This window comes from Thalia democratica, chromosome 6 (assembly GCF_965202585.1).
Source record: "Thalia democratica chromosome 6, ktThaDemo2.hap1.1, whole genome shotgun sequence".
Lineage (NCBI taxonomy): Eukaryota > Metazoa > Chordata > Thaliacea > Salpida > Salpidae > Thalia > Thalia democratica.
In genome coordinates this window covers 20,090,175-20,109,625 of record NC_139170.1, presented here as the reverse complement: position 1 = coordinate 20,109,625, position 19,451 = coordinate 20,090,175, and the positions used below count along the sequence as shown (strand labels likewise).

General features: G+C 25.6%; 1 protein-coding gene across 1 annotated transcript; it reads right to left on the bottom strand.

Annotated features, from left to right (window-relative positions):
• Positions 1-4,312: 4,312 nt before the first annotated feature.
• Positions 4,313-13,802, bottom strand: LOC145838885 (protein ANKUB1-like). Its single transcript, XM_082946505.1, has 8 exons — positions 13,646-13,802; positions 11,987-12,150; positions 10,984-11,047; positions 10,750-10,911; positions 10,467-10,591; positions 10,110-10,307; positions 5,796-6,830; positions 4,313-4,381 (listed from the first exon to the last, which is right to left on the bottom strand). Exons 1-8 carry the CDS (start codon positions 13,800-13,802, stop codon positions 4,313-4,315), a joined length of 1,974 nt encoding a protein of 657 aa, XP_082802631.1.
• Positions 13,803-19,451: the final 5,649 nt, after the last annotated feature.

The window sequence follows — 19,451 nt, the reverse complement described above, 5'->3', positions numbered from 1 at the left end:
GGTAGTTGTTTTTTTAGAAAAAATGTTTTAAAACCGTTCAACCTTTGAAACAAACTATTTACGTTGTTTAAGAAAAAAATTGGATTTTTGATATAATTTAACAAATACACTAACAAAAATTGATCGTATTATTTAGTTTTTAAAACTAGTTTCTAGATAAATTTGAAAACTTATCATTAACAGTTTAATAAGACTTGAGTGCTTTTCTCCTAAGAAACCTACAACTAAAATTGTAAAATGTCATTAAAAACATCTTTACTACTTTCTAAGCAAGATACTGGTAATCAAACTGAGCTTTTAATGAATACATTAAAAAAGGAAAAAAAAATGTTAACGTTCACAATTATAGCTAACGGATTGGTTTGAAGAAAGACCTTACGGTCATCGAGCCTCCTCCATGATGGTAAATGAATTTTGAGCAGTTTTAAGTAACACAATAATGAAAATGAAACTTCAAATCAAATCTTTTTTTTTTATCTAATTAAACTAAATAACAAATTTAAATCTAAATAAAAATTTTTCACTCTTATTTAAACATTTTCTACCGATATTAACCATGCAAACCATGGCACCACACCTTCTCCTCCCTTATATTTCGATTTCTGCAATAATATTTGTTCACATTTTTCATTTTTTCATTTTACAAGAGCAACCACGAACATGCAATAAATAGTTCAATGACAAAACAAAAAGGGAGAAGTCGTAAAATTACAATAAATAACTTATTTCTGGTCGTTTCGATATATAAAAATAAAAAAGAATACAAACAAAAACTGTAGAGTATAACACATTTTAAAAATAGTAAACAAGCTAGTTGTAATTGTTGCATAGATAAAAAGTATTTTAAAATAACTTTCTTTATCTGTGTTGTTCATCGAAAAATTTAATATTTATCTTAGATCAAAAACACCCCCATAAAAAAATAAACTATCTACTATTTTCCTTAGTACAAAAAGTTTTAAAGAAAATACAATTAAAAAAAACTAAGGAAAATTTTAAGATTCGGACTTATATATATTAAGATTTAACTGAAAAACTTAAAATCTAAAAACTTTCCGTTTATGTCTAAAGACCGCTTAGTATTATATTTTTCGTTGTACAAAGTAAACAAAACATTAATTTATTTTTAAATCAATTTTTTGAAAATTTTGTTAATGTATTTATAAGTTTTCCATAAAATATGTACTTCTTATGATATTTAAGTAAATAAACAACTTATTATACAAAAAGAAATCAGTATTGTTTCAGAAGTTCACAGTTGCAACTGATTAGTTTAAAAAAAAATTTCAAAAAAATTCAAATTGAGTTATTTACTTAGTATATAAAAACACAACAAAAGAAGCAGTATATTTTCGTAAAGATGAGTAAAGTGAATTTTTAACCTTCATATGCGTGTAAATTTTGCAACCGGTTCAGCGAAGTATGAAACACAGAGTTGCTAATTTGATAATACACAGTAAAAAGTAACTCACTTTAGATAGTACATAAGAAAAAGTTTACTGGAACAAATACCACAACAATTTTCTACCAATTTGATTTGAGTAGTACGATTCCAATAGATCTTATAATTAGTTTTAAATCACCTTAAAATTATATACAATTAGTATTGTTAAAAAAAGAATATACATTTTTAGAAGCGTTCCTTAAATGTTTAATTTAAATTTAAAGCTTTATATATAAACAAATAACAAAACAGTTTTAACTGTAGATTTTTAAACACGAAAAACGGTACTCAAAATAACAACCAGATTGAATCCTAAATTTTTGAAACAAGCATCTAATTTCTAAAGTGTCGTGTTACTAAGTGTATTAAAAATTAAAAAGTATATCAAAAAACTAACATAGCTAAAACTCCTTTGTTTAAGATCAACTCAATTAAGTTCGTTTTAGTTAGTTAAAATTAAGAAAAAAGTAGTATTTTTTGCACGAACAGTCATTTTTGAGAGAAGCGTCACTTTTGCACGGCGTCAGTTTAGCACGGATTTAAACTTTATATATTTTTTTAAATTCTAATACTATCACTGTTATCCTTATCCTTATCTTTGGTTAATTTTACGTATTAATTACTCCTTTTACTTATGTTTTTCTTTACTATCACTGTTAACCTTATTCCTTATCCTAAGTAGAATAGCAATTCCGTCTGCCGACAAAACCTTCGGTAAAATTGACCATCTGTGCAAAAGTGACTCCGTGCAAAATTGACGACTCGTGCAAAACTGGCCCGTATCGATTTTTGATAGTATATAACTCAAACAACTAAATAATCTTTTTTCAAAGCATAACTAAAAGTTTTTGTTTTTTTTTTTCTCTAAAAGATATAAACATTTTTATTTAAAAATTTAACGACTTTAGTTACAAAATTTTCATGCACTCATTAACAAATATTTCAGATAATTGTGAAAAGTATAGAAGCAAGTAAGAAGAAATATTTTTACTTAAAAAGTTTTAACATGTTTATCTTTTGATCATATTGTCTGTTATTATATTTGAAGTACAACTTTAAAGAACATCATAGCATTTTTTGTACATAATCAAGTATACATTTTTAATTTTGAGGAAAAAAATCAGTTTATTATAATAGTGCGATTATTTGAAATTATAAAAACGATACTTGACTAAATGTAAAGTACTGTTATACTTGGTATAGATTCTACCTGTTTTTTCACAATTTTGTTACTTTATTTAGTGCAATTAATGTCGATAAAATTAGAATAAAATGAAAAACTTTAATTTTTCATAGCTTCTTGCATCTTTTTAGACCAGGGTTTCCTAAATTAAGCCAAGTTGCCCCCTTGGGGACCATTAAAGAAATTTAGGGAGCTATAACCGATGGAAAGGTGACCACGTTGGGTAAAGGACATATTAAGGTGACAACTTGAGAAACTTAACACAATAATATTATTACTGCATTACTGAGTAATAAAACTGTATAAGACAAGACTACTTAACCGGATTTATCGGTTATATAGGTTAGTAATTAAATGTTATAAATTTAGTAACAAGTTGTATATAAAACCAAAAGCTTCTAAAAGTAAGTATACTAAATAACTCGTCGAATATTAGAAACGCAAAAACTAACAAAATTAGTTTTTGATCTTGATAAAAGAGACTAGTTTTAACTGAAATAAAAGATTTACGTTACAATTAAGTCTAAACGTATATATAGAACACGACAAATATTTAAAACTACTTTATATCTATAAAACACATAAAATGACACTAACGTTTTCAACAACGATTGGATATTCCGGGGAAATCCCGTTTAGTGAAACCACTCGGAATTTAAGCTGAAAGATAAATTGGGGCGACTTTCTCCGGATTTAGGATTGCTAAACAGTTTTGGTCAGGCGAATAGCTTACTGTACGACTTTTAAAGCTTCTTGACTGAGCTTCTAACTTGATGATAATTACAAAATTATGCAACAGAGGACGTAACAATCGGAAAACTTTGTAACCTCGTAGCTTTATAAGAAACTAATCAAAGACGTTGTTTATTTGTAACTTTGTAACTTTATAAGAAACTTTGGCCAGGGGGTTAGCTAACTTCGTCTCGTACAATACGAAAGCCCCTGCATTAAGCACAATAAGCTTATATGCAGAAATGATTCGAGAGATTTGTTTATTTTTGCGGAAACTTCATATAATTTAATCCAGTACTTATAGAAAAACCTCCCAAGGCGGAAATAAGTCATATATTTTGAAAATGCGGCAAAAATTACAAACTTAAAAGATAATAATTATTTTATATTATATGAAAAGGAGAGTTAGAGCATACTGTTTTTACAAGGCCATAAGCAGTAAAGAGGCTACAGCTGGGCAATGAGGTCATAATTTGAATTTTATACTAGGTATTCTGTAGTTGATGATGAAAAAAAAGGTCTTAAGCGGTTTTAATGGTAGTGTTTTGAGATATATTGTTTTGAGAAATATAATTGGGGGCTATAGCTTTTTTAACTTCTTTAAAGAGGGCCTTTTGAAATAAAGTTTGGGAAACTCTGATTTAGACAGTATACCACAACAAAAACTATTTATAAAGTTATAATAGCTACAGGTTTTATAATATTTCTAGTTATAAAATGATACATGAGTATTATTTAAATTAAAATTTAAAAAAATAATAACTTTTTTACTATGACATTTTAAAGAAGTTATGTTGTTAAAGGATACTAAGTTCAGGTGTGACAATTTAAATAGTTTCTTAGTCGATAATATGATTTATTTAACAATTAATACCTTAGAAATAGGATTCACAAAGGCTCAAACTTAGGCAACTCATTTTCCGACATTTTAGATTTTGACTATTGTAAGGTATCTATTTTGAAACTATTAATTTTAAAAGCTTATTACTTCTATCGTCGTTATTGGTTGGACTTTTAAATATCTAAATACTTTTATAAGATATTCCAAGAATAAACTTATAAAATCATAGGAATATGGTTATTTTACGTATTTTTTAAAACATCATTAAAAATTTTAAAACTATTACCCACTAAAATTGTACTAATTAGACCTTCTGTTCCATGTTTATTTCTTTGATTTCAATTTATTTTTTGTGATACGACCCTAAAAATTTCATATAAATAATACAATTACCAAAACTTTAGTTTTCGTAGTTTGAACCTTTATTAAATTTTACGTAAACATATAAGCTTTTTTTTTAATAATTAAAAACAATTTGAAGTTTATAAAGGAGAAAATAACTTAGATTTTACTTTCTTCACAAGATGAAATTTTAGTAGGTTAAACATGCTTATAAATTTTATTCTTCTATTTTGTTTGTAATACTTATTTTTCAGTTTTTTATGATACAACACGACTTAACTTTTTTTGTTAGAAGTTAGTTTATTTTTGTAAAAATAAACTATATTATAATATATAGATATTTATAGTAGAATAATGTTATTATAATGCTAGTTTTTAAAAGCATAAAACCTTCATTTTAAAGGCAAAATATTCATGAAATTAAATAGATGTTTTAATTAAAAAAAAATACAGTGCATTAGCCTTAAAACTGTTTTAATAACTAAATAAAGTAACTCATATGTCTGTTTGAATTTAATTTTACAAAAAAAAAACGGCTACTAAAAACAGTGACATTTTCAACTATTAGTATAAGATATATTTTTATTTAAATATTTTATGTCTCCTTTATTTTTGTAATGACATATAATTTAAATGATTCAATTTAAAATTTTATTTTGTAACTTATTTATGTTAGGTAGTTAGGTAACTGTAATTGAAAGGAAGACCATAAGAAATTAAAACTCATAATAATTTGCTAGAATATAAAATATAAATTAGTCAATTTTTATATTAAGTTTAGATTAATCAAACAAAGAATTCTAATTTTGTTTTTTCAAATTGAGTTAAAGTACTATTTTATTAAATCAAAATAATTAATAAATGAAAAAAAAAATCTAAATATTTGCATATAATTTTATTGACATATATACTTTTTATTTTGTTTTGAAGTTTAATTACCAAATTATTTACTTAATACTTGCATGTATACATACATATTTAACTTACAATTTCTAAAATAAAGGTACGGAACAAATTGCTAAATGCTTTTTAGCATGTTTGTAATCTGGCAGTAATTAAATAATTAAAATTCAGTTTTCTTTTTAAGCAGAGTAGTTATAAATGGTGCTCCTTTAAGTCTTGCAATTGTACTACATATACAAGAATTTCACTTTTAAAAAATTTACGATAGATGCATAACAACAGTGTTGTAAAAAAATACTGTAAAAAAGATTAGACATGATAAAAAAAAGCTGTTAATTATTTTAAACTACATTTTGAACTTTCTTGACGCCTCGTTTCGACAAGGAAGCTGCCATTTTTATCTGCTGTAGCCAAGGTTTTTCTGTGAATGAGCTCGAAAGAGCTACGCATTTTATTGCGTGCTGGCGAGAACCCATTCCTCTGTATTTTTGATATTCTAACAATGTTTCTTTCACGGGACAAGGTCTGGTTCCTTGTGTAGACCAGTAAAACAAAGGTCTTTTTCTTGTCTCATTGCTTCGTGCTGGTAGCGGAAATCCAGGGTCCGTGATGCTTTCTCTTTTAAAATCCATAATTGGATGACTGTACAAGTTTTTTGCAGGCCAATTAAGTGTTTTTCTCGGCATTTTGTTTTCAAATGGACTTATTGCTGTATCGACTTCAAAACTAGGAACAAATATACTTTTAGAGCTTTGTTTCGACACTGAAGATCTTTGAATGGTTATGTCTGGAAGTTTAAATGCACTTTCTGGCTTACCTTGATTTTCATTTTGGAAGGTTTTTTCTCGGGTATTAGCTGTCAGAATTTTTCCATTTTTAAGTAATTCTTCGTTCTTACTTGTAACTTTGCTTTGTCTGCTATTGGTCGAGAGTGAAGAGCCAAACAATGAAGAAATACTTGAATTAAATGAAATGGTTTTTGGGTATTTGCTTAAGTTATTGCTTAGTTTATGTCGTTTTGAGATACGTGAAATTTCACGACTTTGACTTTTAGCAGACATAAGAACTGAAATTGCTCGATTAGATGGTGTGAATGACTGCTGGTTTATTTCGTTAAAAGACAAAGAATTTGCTGGTTTTGTTCCGTACCCGTCTACAACCAAGTCTGAAAGCCCGACTAAAGCCCCCTTTTTTCTTGGAACGCCTCTCAATGTTGATTTATTAGTACCGTGTATGAGCAATGCAGCTTTTTTTGCCTTTTCTGTCCACTTCAAGACGCGGCAAAACATTACAAGTGGCAGTGAAAAATTTACTGCTGTCTTACGACCCCATTGTCTAGCCACCAGAAACTCAAAGCAAGCTCGATTTCTATGTTGCATAACGATCTGTGTTTGTTGTAGATTAGATTAGAAAAGTCTAATTTATAATAACAAATGCATATACTATTATTTACTTATTTAAATTATTTAGTTTTTTGATATTGCTATGCAATTTTTATTAACTTGACTTAATTTAAAATAGATGATAGTTTACTCATTAACTTAATTAATGCTTTTTAAAGCGTGTATTAATCTTATTAAAAAAAGTTTTTTTTATTTTAGTAACCAGTAAAGACGGGAACGGGTCAAATATGCACGAAGGGACACTTTGGCACGAAGGAACATTTTTCGACGAAGACACTTTTGCGCGAGGGATAACTTTTGCATCAAGAAACTTTTGCACAAAGAGTCAATTTTGCACGAAGGGTCAATTTTGCACGAGAGTAAAAATATAAAAACAAAAAAATATACAATGAAAAAACAAAAAGGAATAAAAAAGTCACGATCGATGGTAAGGGTTAGGGGTGACAGTGATAGTAAAAGTTAGAAATTAAAAATTAAAATTAAGAATAAACAAACAAAAGATAATTTAAATAAATGAAGAAATTTTTTTCAAGCTGTGCTAAAGTGTTTTCGTACAAAAGTGACCCTTCGTGCAAAAATGTCCCTTCGTGCATATTTGACACCCACCCAGTTAAGACAAAAGCAAGTCGTATTGTGATTTATTTGATGGTGTTAAGACTTTTTCATACCAAAGCCTTTCAAAAAGTAAAATAAACAACAATGTTAATATTAAGTAAATTAAAGAGTTGTGTAAATAAAGTTTGTAAATAAATAAACAATACAAAAGTTTTAACTGATACAGAATTGAAACAAAAATTATTATTATTTTTATTTTTTATCAGTAGGTAATACTTAGTTATGTTATTTTTTTTCACCAGTATCAAGTTTAAGCTTATTTTTGTATTATATTATACATAGATAATTAAAATATATTTTTATGTTATTTTACTTTTGTATCTTAGTTTTTTTCTGAGAACTTGTTTTTCTGTATTGTAATGTAAAATTTTAAAACTTTTAAAAGTTTTAATTTTTCACTTTTTAGTTCGTATGGAAGCTGTATTGCCTTATGAAGATTGTTTAATTTATTGTAGAAGTTATAAAACAACAATCAATTTTACAAGTGTGATCTATGAATATTGTTCATATTATGGTAATGCTCAAACCTTTATTGATAAAAAAGTGAGCTAAAAAATAAACAAATAATCGTTCTTAGTTTAAATAACAATATTCTTTATAATGAGGTTTGTTAAAAAAAATGTGCTAGTTTTTTTACTGTATTTCTTTACTACTTTATAATTAACTGTCTCAAGTACAGTAGTCTTTCTTTTGAGTACGCACTTATACACAACCCAAAACTTTTTACTCAACGACAAAAGCGTACCCAACAAGTTCTGATCAAATTTGTATAAAAAAACGTGTTGAACATGGGTTAAAAGATACTAATGTTATGACTTTAATTTAAAAGATATACTGTCGTTTTATGAACTAAGGCCTTAGCAATAAAAACCAACAGTTTATAAAAAATGAAAGTTTACAACTTTGCAAAGGTTGCTTTAATGTGTGTTATGGTAGACCTGCCACGCTACTAGCGCTAAAGAAACACGGAAAAAGAATCAAATTAAAATTTGAAAATTGTTTTAAATCAGATTTTCATAAAATTAAAAAAAGTTTAAACAATGCTAAAGTAAAGAGAAGTTTTTTTAAAAACTAAATATCAAAATATCAGTAGCTACTGTAGTAGATGAAAAAACTAGTCTGTTACCATAAATAGACAATGACAGCAATAGTGTCTTCTAAAGTGAGGCTCTAGACTAGATCAGGATATTCAAAATTGAGCAACATTGTCCCTTTAGACAGCGGTTTTTAACCTTTTTTCATGTTTTACCCCTTTTTGGAAGGTAATTCCCAAGTTTATCCCCAATATACAAAAAAGTATTCAATTTTGAGAAAAAATTAAATTGTTTAAACTTTCAGCTAATTAAATACAAAAATCGTAACATTTAAAGATTTTTTTAATTTTAAAAAATACAGCTAAATACTAGCATATAAATCAAAAACACAATTAATAAAAATTAATTTACATAACTTGTAATAAAGAAAATCAATCCCCTAAAACAAGGGAATTTACCTTAGGGGTAAATTTACCTCAGGTTAAGAATGATTCAGAGGCAATTTTGGCTACCAGGGGGCAATCACTAGTAAGAAGTCGAACAAGTATATCGGTATTTAAACAGTAAAAAGGCGATTTTTTTTTATTGGGCCAAGGGTGCAGTTGTGAAAATAAGTTTGGGAAACCCTCTTGTTGACGAAGCAAATTGTTTTTATTTTAAACAGCAAAAATTGCAAAAAGTATACATTTCATCAGATATAGATAAATTAAAGGATGTTGACTTTATCAATTAAAGTTTATGTTGTAGTGTTCTTGATGACGAATACAATAAGTTTTTAGTTTTGAAAGCAAAATTGGGTTCATCAGAAATGAAACATGATATTAGTAAGAATTACAAGAAGCTACAAACAACTTGTGTTAATTTTCAAAATATATTTAAAACGGTTGTCAACTACAATGTGTGTCTTTTAACTTTAAAAGTCAAGCTTTTATTATAAATATGTTTTTAAAGCAATTATTTTAAATCTTTATTTCACTAAGTGTTTTTTTTTTTTTAATTTTACGACTTTTACTTAAATAATGCTTCCTAGAAAGTTTTTTTATTCATAATGATAATAATGTTTAATAAACTGTTTGCAATTTTAAAAAAAATACTAAAGTATTGTTAAGCGACTTTAAGAATTTGCATATATATACCATTTTCTTTTGTTTTTTAGCAATCTTCTGTTTGCTTGTAAGAATTTTTGTTCGGTGTTTTATTTTTGATTTAGCTTAATTGATTACAGTAAAGCTTTTAAAAACTGTAAAAACTACAAATTTTTTTGGGTAAAAAGTTTTTAGTCAACGGGAAGTACGTACCCTAAAATTGCGAACTCAAAAGAATGGTTATAGTTACGGTATGTGAAGCTAAACTATTTATCAAAAAACTTGGTTTTATCACTTTAGTCATATATAAGTTGCATTCTCTGTACTGATACTTTCTATCAGCATATATTTAGTATGCAATCAAAGTAAGTATTAGTACTTTTTCCTTAACTTTTACTTTGTTTGATTTTTAAATTTTAAATGTTAAAGTAAAAAATTAACAGTTACAAAAAAATTCAAGTGCAAAAATACTGTTTTCTTGTTGTAACTGGTGATTTTTATAATTTTCACTATTTATCTAGTAAAACCTGTAAAGGAGTGCGTCCTTTGTTGTCAGTGGTGATAAAACACAGAGGACTTTGTTGTACAAAAAGTCTTAAAAGTGGTAAATGACCCTTAACACAAGCTCTATGAAGTGGACAAACGCTATTTTCAGGGTGTTCACTTTCAAAACACCATTTTCTACCAGGATATAATCCGACAGGCTCATGTGCTTTTGCTCCAAACTGTTTTAAACTTATTTTGATTATACAGTTTCTACTAACTTATAGAAAATTAAAAAAACTTTTGTAATGTAATTTCTTAAACTTAATAACATTTTTATTTACAAATCAGCATAAAACTTTAAAAAAAGTAATGTTTAAATCGTTATTATTTTATCACACCTTCATCATAGCTGTTGCTAAATTGACATGTCCCCTATCTGATGCAATATAAAGCGCAACTCTTTGTTGAAACTGTCTTATCAATTTATCGAATGAAAAATATCTTCGTACTACTCTTTCATGACCTTTTGTAAAGGTAGTAAACTAAATAATTGTAATAAAATTAAGTTTGCTTACCTATGTCATCCAAACAAGTTTAAGTACACTTAAAGTATATATAATGTTATATATGATGAAAATTAGCACTAAATTTTATTGTGAAATTAAATAAAAAGTTTATTACCTAAAATAGCGGCAAGAATAAGTTCATTCCATCCATCCCATAAGTCTAGTCTAACTGTTGAACCAATTTCTACTTCGTAATAGTCTAAGACATTTTTGTCAAACATTTCTACTTTCTCGTACAAATCGTTATGAATACTAGATTTCACACTTTGATTCGCATCTATTTTCTCATTTCTCATACTTTCTGATTCGTTTCCGGTTTTGTTTAAAATCAATTTAGTATAGGACAAACGGAAAACAGAAACTGGTAACCCAAGTTTCTCCGCAATTATTGACTTTAAATCGGCTACAGTTGTCTGTTTTTTTTTTTGAACGATAGTTAGTTTAAGTACTACAATCACATAACCTTATTGTTTGAAGTATTTCTGTTTAATAAACTCAATTTGAATTTTCATATGTACTGAAAATCAGTTTGAATTTAGATTTAAACTTAAATTTTTTTAAAGATTTTAATAAATCATTTTATTTTTATTTTATAATTATTTTATTTTTGTTTTCTAATTAAATCTGACTTATTATTTAGCTTGTGATTTTTCGATTCTCGTTTACTACGTGAACTGAACTTCAAAATAAGTTTAAAGAAATTTAATGTTTATTTTTAATAAATAAAAGTACTTTAACTTTACTTAAGACTAAAACGATAAATCATAACCTTAATGATATTTGTAATACCGTTAAAATTTATGATTTCAAGTATTGAAAATTTGTGTAGTGAGCATATATTTATTTTTGCTGTTTAAAATCATTATAAGCGTCCTTTGTTATCATTAAAAGATTGTATAAACTATCGTAAGTAAAAAATTTAATCAAGCTATTGAAAATTTTAAGTAGGTTTAACGTACCATTGTGGTTTCAAAATTATTCAACAAAATATAATTTTAAGTAATTATATTGTATAACAAGTAAATTTTATTTTTTACTTGCTATGAGTATTTCAGTATTAAATGTTTATACATTGTATTAATACTGCTTAATTTCAAGTAAACTTAGTATAAAATTTCAAAATAAAAACTGTATCATAAATAGAGTGAAAATTTGAAACTGTTATTGGAAAAAGTACGTTAGTCAATAGTAAAAAAATAATAATAGTGATTTTTTGTGTTTGGAAATATGGCTTATAAAACAATACAAGTAAGTTTTGACAGCAACTTTTAAAACTATTCTTAGTTTGAATATATATTTTGAAATTTATTTTTTTAACCTTCTATTACTAGTCATTTTTTAGTTTAACTAACTTTAAAAGTATTTATTGGTTCAACAATTTCAACAATTTCATCGTTTCTATAAGCTAAACTAATCAACAAATTCGGTTTATCTACCATTATCAAGCAGCACTTTATAATAGAACCTGAAATTATTCCAATATCACTAACAATCCATTCATTTTGAAGCTCAGCACCTACAAAATTTTTAAAATAAAAACTTTTTAAATAATAAGTATAAGTCATGCGTATTATTGGTATGCATAAGGTATATATTTTTAAATATATTTTCTGCTATATCCTTATTGAGGCTATATCCTTATATATTAACTTTTTTAATTTGAGACTTTGTTTCATAATAAAGGTGTTAAACCGTGTATATCATTGGTATTTATAAATTTAATATCTAAATTGATTAAGAATTACAAATTATTGTTTTATTAACTCGTAATAAACTACTCGATACAGCAAAGAAAATAATTATATAATATTTTGAGGAAATAAAATATAGTAAAGTTTTGACTAATTGAGTGATAAGATAGTTTCAAGCTACTTAATCTATTAAAACTTACAGTGTTTTTTTAGTATGTAATGACATTTTCAAAACTTCGTATAACTTTGTTATGCACTTTATACAGGGTAAGGATGTAAGTTTTAATAAGTTAAGTACATTGAGATTTAATTAAAAAAATTTCGTGAAGTTATTTCGTTAGAATCTTTTGTTTCAAAACATCGTTAATAACTACAACTTAAAAAGTTTGAAAAATAGTACTCTAGTTTTTAAGCAAAAGGTTAATTCGAAAACTGTAACTGTAAGATCAAGGTTTTATTAGATGTATATAAGTAATGAATTTTTGTTAACTTGCACCAAAAAATTACGAAGCATATAATAAATAAGTAATACAAAGGTAGATTTTATCATGAGTCCTCATGTTTTACTGAGCATAATATATTACATAACTAAACTTTCAAAATAAAGAACAAAAAAATCTTTGTTTATTTATAAACCATTTTAATTACATGGAAGTAGCTTGTTAAACTGACATACGTAATTGTTTAAACACTTTAGACTGTTTGTTTTTAAGTTACATTATAAGTGTCGAATAATAAACATATAATTTAGTTTTTTTATGATTACGGTGTTCGTTTTTAAATTCTAGATTAAATAATTTTTCACCAATAGTAGTTTTTACAGATGTTTTAGGTATAAATATCCTTAACAAAACATAATACATAAAATTTTGTTTCAAATAAGACATATAAAGTGTTTTTCAAACCTTTCTTAACTTTAGTGTGTTTATCTATTTAAATCAATAATATTTAAACAAAATTTTCAAAGTTTAAAAAAATACTTCGCTACATTTCACAAACTGTAGATATAAACTGTTGAAAGACCTTGCTTTTAACATATTAATTTTGAAATACTTTTTTCTAACCTTAAAGAAACCAGACTAGTTAAATGTAATAAAAACAGAGACAAAAAATCTGTTTAACTTCGACAATTTTTTATTAAACCAAATAAAAAAAATGAACCAAAATTTTTTTTAATTCGATTTTTTACGTAAAAGTATTCGATAAATAAAAAAAAAAGTTTATATGTTTAGTTTAGACAAAAAAAATAGACTTCCCCATTAATAAAAAAATTATAGTTATTGGTGTTTTACAATTTTATTTTATTTAAGCAATCATTACCTCCAAAATAAAGTTTTAACAGTTTTCCCATTCGTTTATCTTGAGCTGTTTCATGTACAAGCTGCTTTTGTAATTTATAATAAAGTTCTGCTACTGTGTTACTTGGCTCAATGTTTAGTGGGTATCTATCATCATCGTATATAACTGTTATTCTCATTTTTGTTCATATACTACAAATTTATAAACCTTTAAATGAAAATAAAGTTCATCTATAAAGTTTTTCTTAGTATTAAAGTACTTCGAGAATCAGAGTTAAAATTAAAAATAAAAGTGGTATTATAGTTCTATTAAACTCAAAAAGACAGTTTAGTTATTTTGTTTAAGTAAAATTAAATAAATAAGTATAGTTGTTGTATTATAATAGTTTTTATAAATAAATTAGTTTTTGTTCAAAACACATTACTGTTTTTTAATTAAAAAAATATTAGATAAATATTTCCTGCTACTAGTCCATTTTTCAAAAATTAAACACTCAAAAAAAAAACATTTGTAACTTTTATTTAGCTTAAGGTTGTATTAGACTATTTGTTATGTAAAATATTTTATACAATTAATAAATTAAAAAATATTTTGACATCAATTAGTGTGAATTGAAATTAGTCATAGCGTTTAAAGTTTAAGATATAGGTATATACAAAAATTAAATGACTGAAACTATTAACAAATTTATTTGTTAAGTAACTATCTTTTTATTTAACATTGTACTGAAAATATTTAACTAATTTGTTTTTTTGTGTTTATTAGCTTTATCAAATAATTCTTTCCGAGTAGTGTTATGAAACTTTAAGTTTTCTTATTTAAAATTAAGTACAATCTAACAACAAATAGATAAAATTGAATACATTTTATTGAAATATTTTTTCATGTAGCTTTGTAATATTTGTCTACTTATGTCTTTTATTTAACTACTAGATAAAAATATAACTTAATAACAAAAAAAATAATTTTTTAACTTAAGTCAACTTAGCTAGATATAATGTACCTTTTTGCTTATGTAATGTAATGTATTCTAGCTTAAACGGCTCAAGTAAATTCTAATCTTAAAAAAATATATTTTTAAACTGTACTTAAAAACATGAACTTCGTTTAATTTTCTAGAAAAAGTATAAGAACTGTTCAAACAAACTTTATAAATGTTTTACACTCTTACCTAAACTCTTATAAATTCATTGCATAAAAAATCATTGTTGCTAATAGTTTAATGTAGATGCTAAAACTAATAAAACATTTTAAGATATACTAAGTATGTCATGTCAAAATGCGTGCTTCTCTATACTCAAGTATCAAGTTTACGATCATGAATGTATGAATGTCATTTAAAGGCTTGAAAAGTATGCTCCAAAATAAACAAAAGTTTTGAATGAATTTTGTAAACTTCTTTTTCATATCTCAACTTAAAATTTTTCTTGATATGTTCAACTTAGTATGTTGTTGAAAGTAACAACAAAAAACTCGTAGCCTTTTAATAATGATATTTTGTAAACACTTTTCGAAAAACTTTATTTTGCATTTCAAAGCAAACATGATTTACTTAAAAGGTTACTTAAAACTTCGTGAAATTATTAATACAAAATACAAACATTACACATTTTTTATTTAAATATTCTATTGAAACTGTATTGATTATTTTGACAAATCCAAGGTATTGTGTTGTCGATGGCCGTTTTGTTCGACAAAACTGTAAAGAATTATGTAAAAAAACAGAAAACTAAAACATTTTTTTTACTAAAATAAAAGGTTTACCTGTATAAATTTTCGAAGAAACTAATGTTTAAAAATTCATAAACTTAAGTAATTATTAAATATTCTTGATTATAAAGTTTCTTAATAAGTGTATACTGTATAATATATTGTTTTACAATATATCTGTTTTAGGTATAAAATTTTGATTGCACATAGGAGGTCTGACAGAAGTAAAAAACTTTAAATACTTTATAAAAGTTTTTTAGTTTTGACTTAACATGCCATGTTTGAGTAATTTTATACGACACGATCATTGCCACAATAGCATCTATGTAACAAAGTGATATTTTAGTTTTAATTTAATAAATGAACATAAAAAAATCTTTATACAATTTAATTAAGTAGTCCTTTAAATTTAATACTTGAAAAGAAATAATTAAATCTTTTTGAGAAGATAGTCTGGACTCAACAAACCAATTAAAGTAGTAGATAACACTTTTTTTTTGATAAACAAAAACATTTATTGTTTTGAAATTCTTAACAATAATTTTGTTTTTTAATGAATAAAAAGTTTATAACTAATAATTTATAAAAACTACGAAAAAATTTGTGCAATAAAATTTTATTTTGTAGAAAATAAAGTTTTGATCAATTATTTTAAACTAATTTTGATTTTCTACAATTTTTTTTTCTTGAAACATTATATATAAAAATACTTTTTTTAATGAGCTGTTTTAGTAAATATTATATGCTTTTTCATTATTTGAGTTTTAAATATATTATCATGTAACATGTTTAAGATAGATTATTCTTTTAATAATTAATTTAATATACTTTTATTTGTCTCCAATTAATTAAAAAGTCAATATTTCTAATATTATAATGTTTAAATCAGCGTTTGTTATTATACACATTATCCATAAATAAATAATGCTAACATAAAAGGAATTATTATACCTTATATTCAAACTTTTTAAATAGTTTTAACTTTCGTTATAAGGTAACACTTATAGATTTTTATTTGAATCTAAGAAATACCGTACTAAAAATTCAAATTTTATAAAAAAAAACTAATGTTAAAACTTTATTGTTCTGTTTAAGTAAGTTATTTTACAATAATAGATTTTTTTTAAAAAAGATTATTTTTGTTAAGTATTGAAAATGTAAAGTCAGATTAACTTTATGATTTGTTTTTATAGAGTTTTAGCAAGACTTGGAGACTTATAGCACATATTTTTGATTTTTTCATTTCTAAATTTTGACCTTATAAAAAGTTTTACACTAGATTTGTTCTTAATTTTTAGATTTTTAAGTCTGTAAAACTTGTTATATCGTAGATTAAAATTGTAATTTAGGTTTTAATTATTACTGTTATTCTAAATAGTGATCTACCAGATCCGGATTTTTTTTTAAATTTAAGATCCGGCCGGAACCGGATCTGAATCTTATTTTTGAATTAAGAACCGGCCGGGTCCGGATCCTAAATGTTTTAAATTCTATGTAGTTTCGATAGAGAACAAACTCAAAAAAAAAAATTATAATAATACCATTAATTAGTAAAAATTGTTTAATATAAATATTTTGTTAAAAAAATACAATCTTATTGTCTAAATATTTTATTTAAACACTAGGAAAAAGAACGTTGTAAAAAAAAAATTCTACCCATACAAAACCTCAGTTTAAATGTTAAATTTTAAGCTTGTTTCGTTATACAACTAAACCTGAATTTTGTACTTTTTATGACGTAAAAGAAAGATAAATTTAATTTTAAAATGCTTTATAAAATAATTAATTTTGTTTGTTTTTTATGATAAGCTTTACATTAGTCAACTGAAATATTGAAGAAAGTCTGCAGATCAGAAGCCTGGACTTTCGTATGCCGTGAGACAAGCTCAAGTTTAACAAAAGGTTTGATCACACCAACTCAATCATCAGACCACAAGCCTTCGGTATACTGAGACCGGTTTCGTCCTTATTAGGACTCATCAGTTAGTCACATTTAAAAAGTATACTTATATTTACAAAAGTTCAAAATATAAGATGAACAATAACTTCTTAAGCAACTGTTTACATGTATAAAAGTAAGTAATTTAGTAAATAACATTTACGCATATTAACGCCATTAAGCTACAAAGAAACCTAACCTTGTTTTTTTCAAGTTGTGATGAAGAAATAACAGTTTTTCGTCAGTTTTTGGAAGCAATCGATTTCGCTTTTGTTCGTACAAGTTACCAGCTTCTGAAAATAACATTTCAGAATAAACAGAAGATGGTGGTACCAAAATAAACCTTGTTGCAAACCCGGAAAGATGTGTGTATTTTTTTCTCGTTTGGGTTTCAACAAATGTCTTCAACTTCTTCAGCAGATAAGTTTTCTTCAGCCAAAAAAACTTAATTTCTGTCTCAATCTCTTGACCAGCTGAATCTTATTGCTCGCTTTCGTGACTATTTGTACTTGTTTCTGATTTGAATGTAGAATAGAACGAAAAAATATATTGGTAACATCGTTTTTAGGTAGTTGAGCTTTAGGTTTAATAGGCGAAACTAGAAGAGCTTGACCACGTTGACCAGTCTCACGACAACTATTACTTTTTACTTCTGATTTCATTAGTCTTACAACCTTCTGTTTGAGATTATTAGGGAAAAAGTCAAGTCGATACCGTGGATCTACAACTGTTGTGAGTAAAAACAAGTCGCTATCGTGCTGTTATTAGTAGTATTAAAGCTTCTTTTGTAAGCCTCTTCTATACTTTCTGCCAAGGTTGTAGAACTACTTTGACCTGGTGGACTTTATGGTTAAAAAACTTTTTTAGTACTGTTTTATGCGGGATTACACTTGACAGCAATGCGTTGGATTTATTACACTGCTGCGTTAATTTGAAAATGTTCGAGCAGTTCATTTTGGAGGCTAACACTAATTTTGTATACATTAAATTTTAAAAACACAATAGTCTAAGTATATAAAACTGAAAGAAGCAGATTGCGGAAAATAAAGTCTTTCAAAACTAACCGGATCCGGATCTTTTTTAAGAATTAGAATCCGGCCGGATCTGGATCCAAGCAAAAATCTCCAGATCCGGATCTTCGGTCCGGTAGATTACAGGTTCTAAACTTAAAATTTAAACGTTAAAAACACCGTTACACAATTGTTTACAAGATACATTACGTATGTCATACTTTAATGAGTTTAATCTATATTCTATATTAATCAAACTTAAATGTTTCGAGTTTAGAAAAAAAGTCAAAACTTGACTGTATCATAAATTTCACATACAAAAAACTATTTTATAGTGTTTAAATCTCAAAAAAGGTAACTCAGAGTTATAGAAAGCACTTTTTAGCTTTTTAATATTTTATCCTATTAAAACTAGGTATAACTCATTTAGTATAAATTGTTAACAGTAATTATTCTAACATGAAAATAAGTTTAAGGCACTAAAACTAAAGTAACATATTAATATTTACCTACATAAGTTATATTGATTTAAACCAGTTAGATAGTCCAATGACTTATAATGGCGCCATCTTAGCAAGTCATGGGGCAATATTGTCGTTTATTGAACGATAAAAAAAAGCGCTCAAAAAGTTTTGTTTAAGGACCTAGTGTTCAAAGGAACTTTTTGGTTATCGAGTCGTACACCACATGCTTGTAAAGTTTCTTATGAGCTATTACACATATTTTTATTATTATTTAAATACTTAAATCTATAGTAAGAAAACAATCAATTAAACGAAATGAAAGAAACGAAAACTAATCGAAAATTAACTGAATTTTGTGTTTAAAATGTACTAAAGGTCTTATTAACTTACATAAGAACTAAAAAGTAGAAATAACTTTAAATTAACTTATAAAAGGAGATAAACAATACTAATAGTAAACATGTGAATACTTGAATGATAGGTTACAGCCTCTTTAAAGAAAGTAAAAATGTAATACGCTAAAATATTTTGATGTCAAATTTTATCAGTATTTTGTGCTAAAAGTCTAATTTTCTTGAACAGTAAAAATAATTTCTCATTTAAATAGATAAATAAACTATTGTATAACTTTATAAGAGTTAAAAAAAGAGAATTCTACAAAAACTGAATTTAACTTTTATAAATGAAAATATGATGATAAGTAC

Coding starts and splice junctions, on each gene's coding strand:
- LOC145838885 (XM_082946505.1), bottom strand. CDS start 13,802: ATGAGAATAACAGTTATATACGATGATGATAGATACCCACTAAACATT. Junction 12,151..13,645: donor GTTAAAACTTTATTTTGGAG/GTAATGATTGCT, acceptor AAAATTTTGTAG/GTGCTGAGCTTCAAAATGAA. Junction 6,831..10,109: donor AAGGACGCACTCCTTTACAG/GTTTTACTAGAT, acceptor CAACAAACACAG/ATCGTTATGCAACATAGAAA.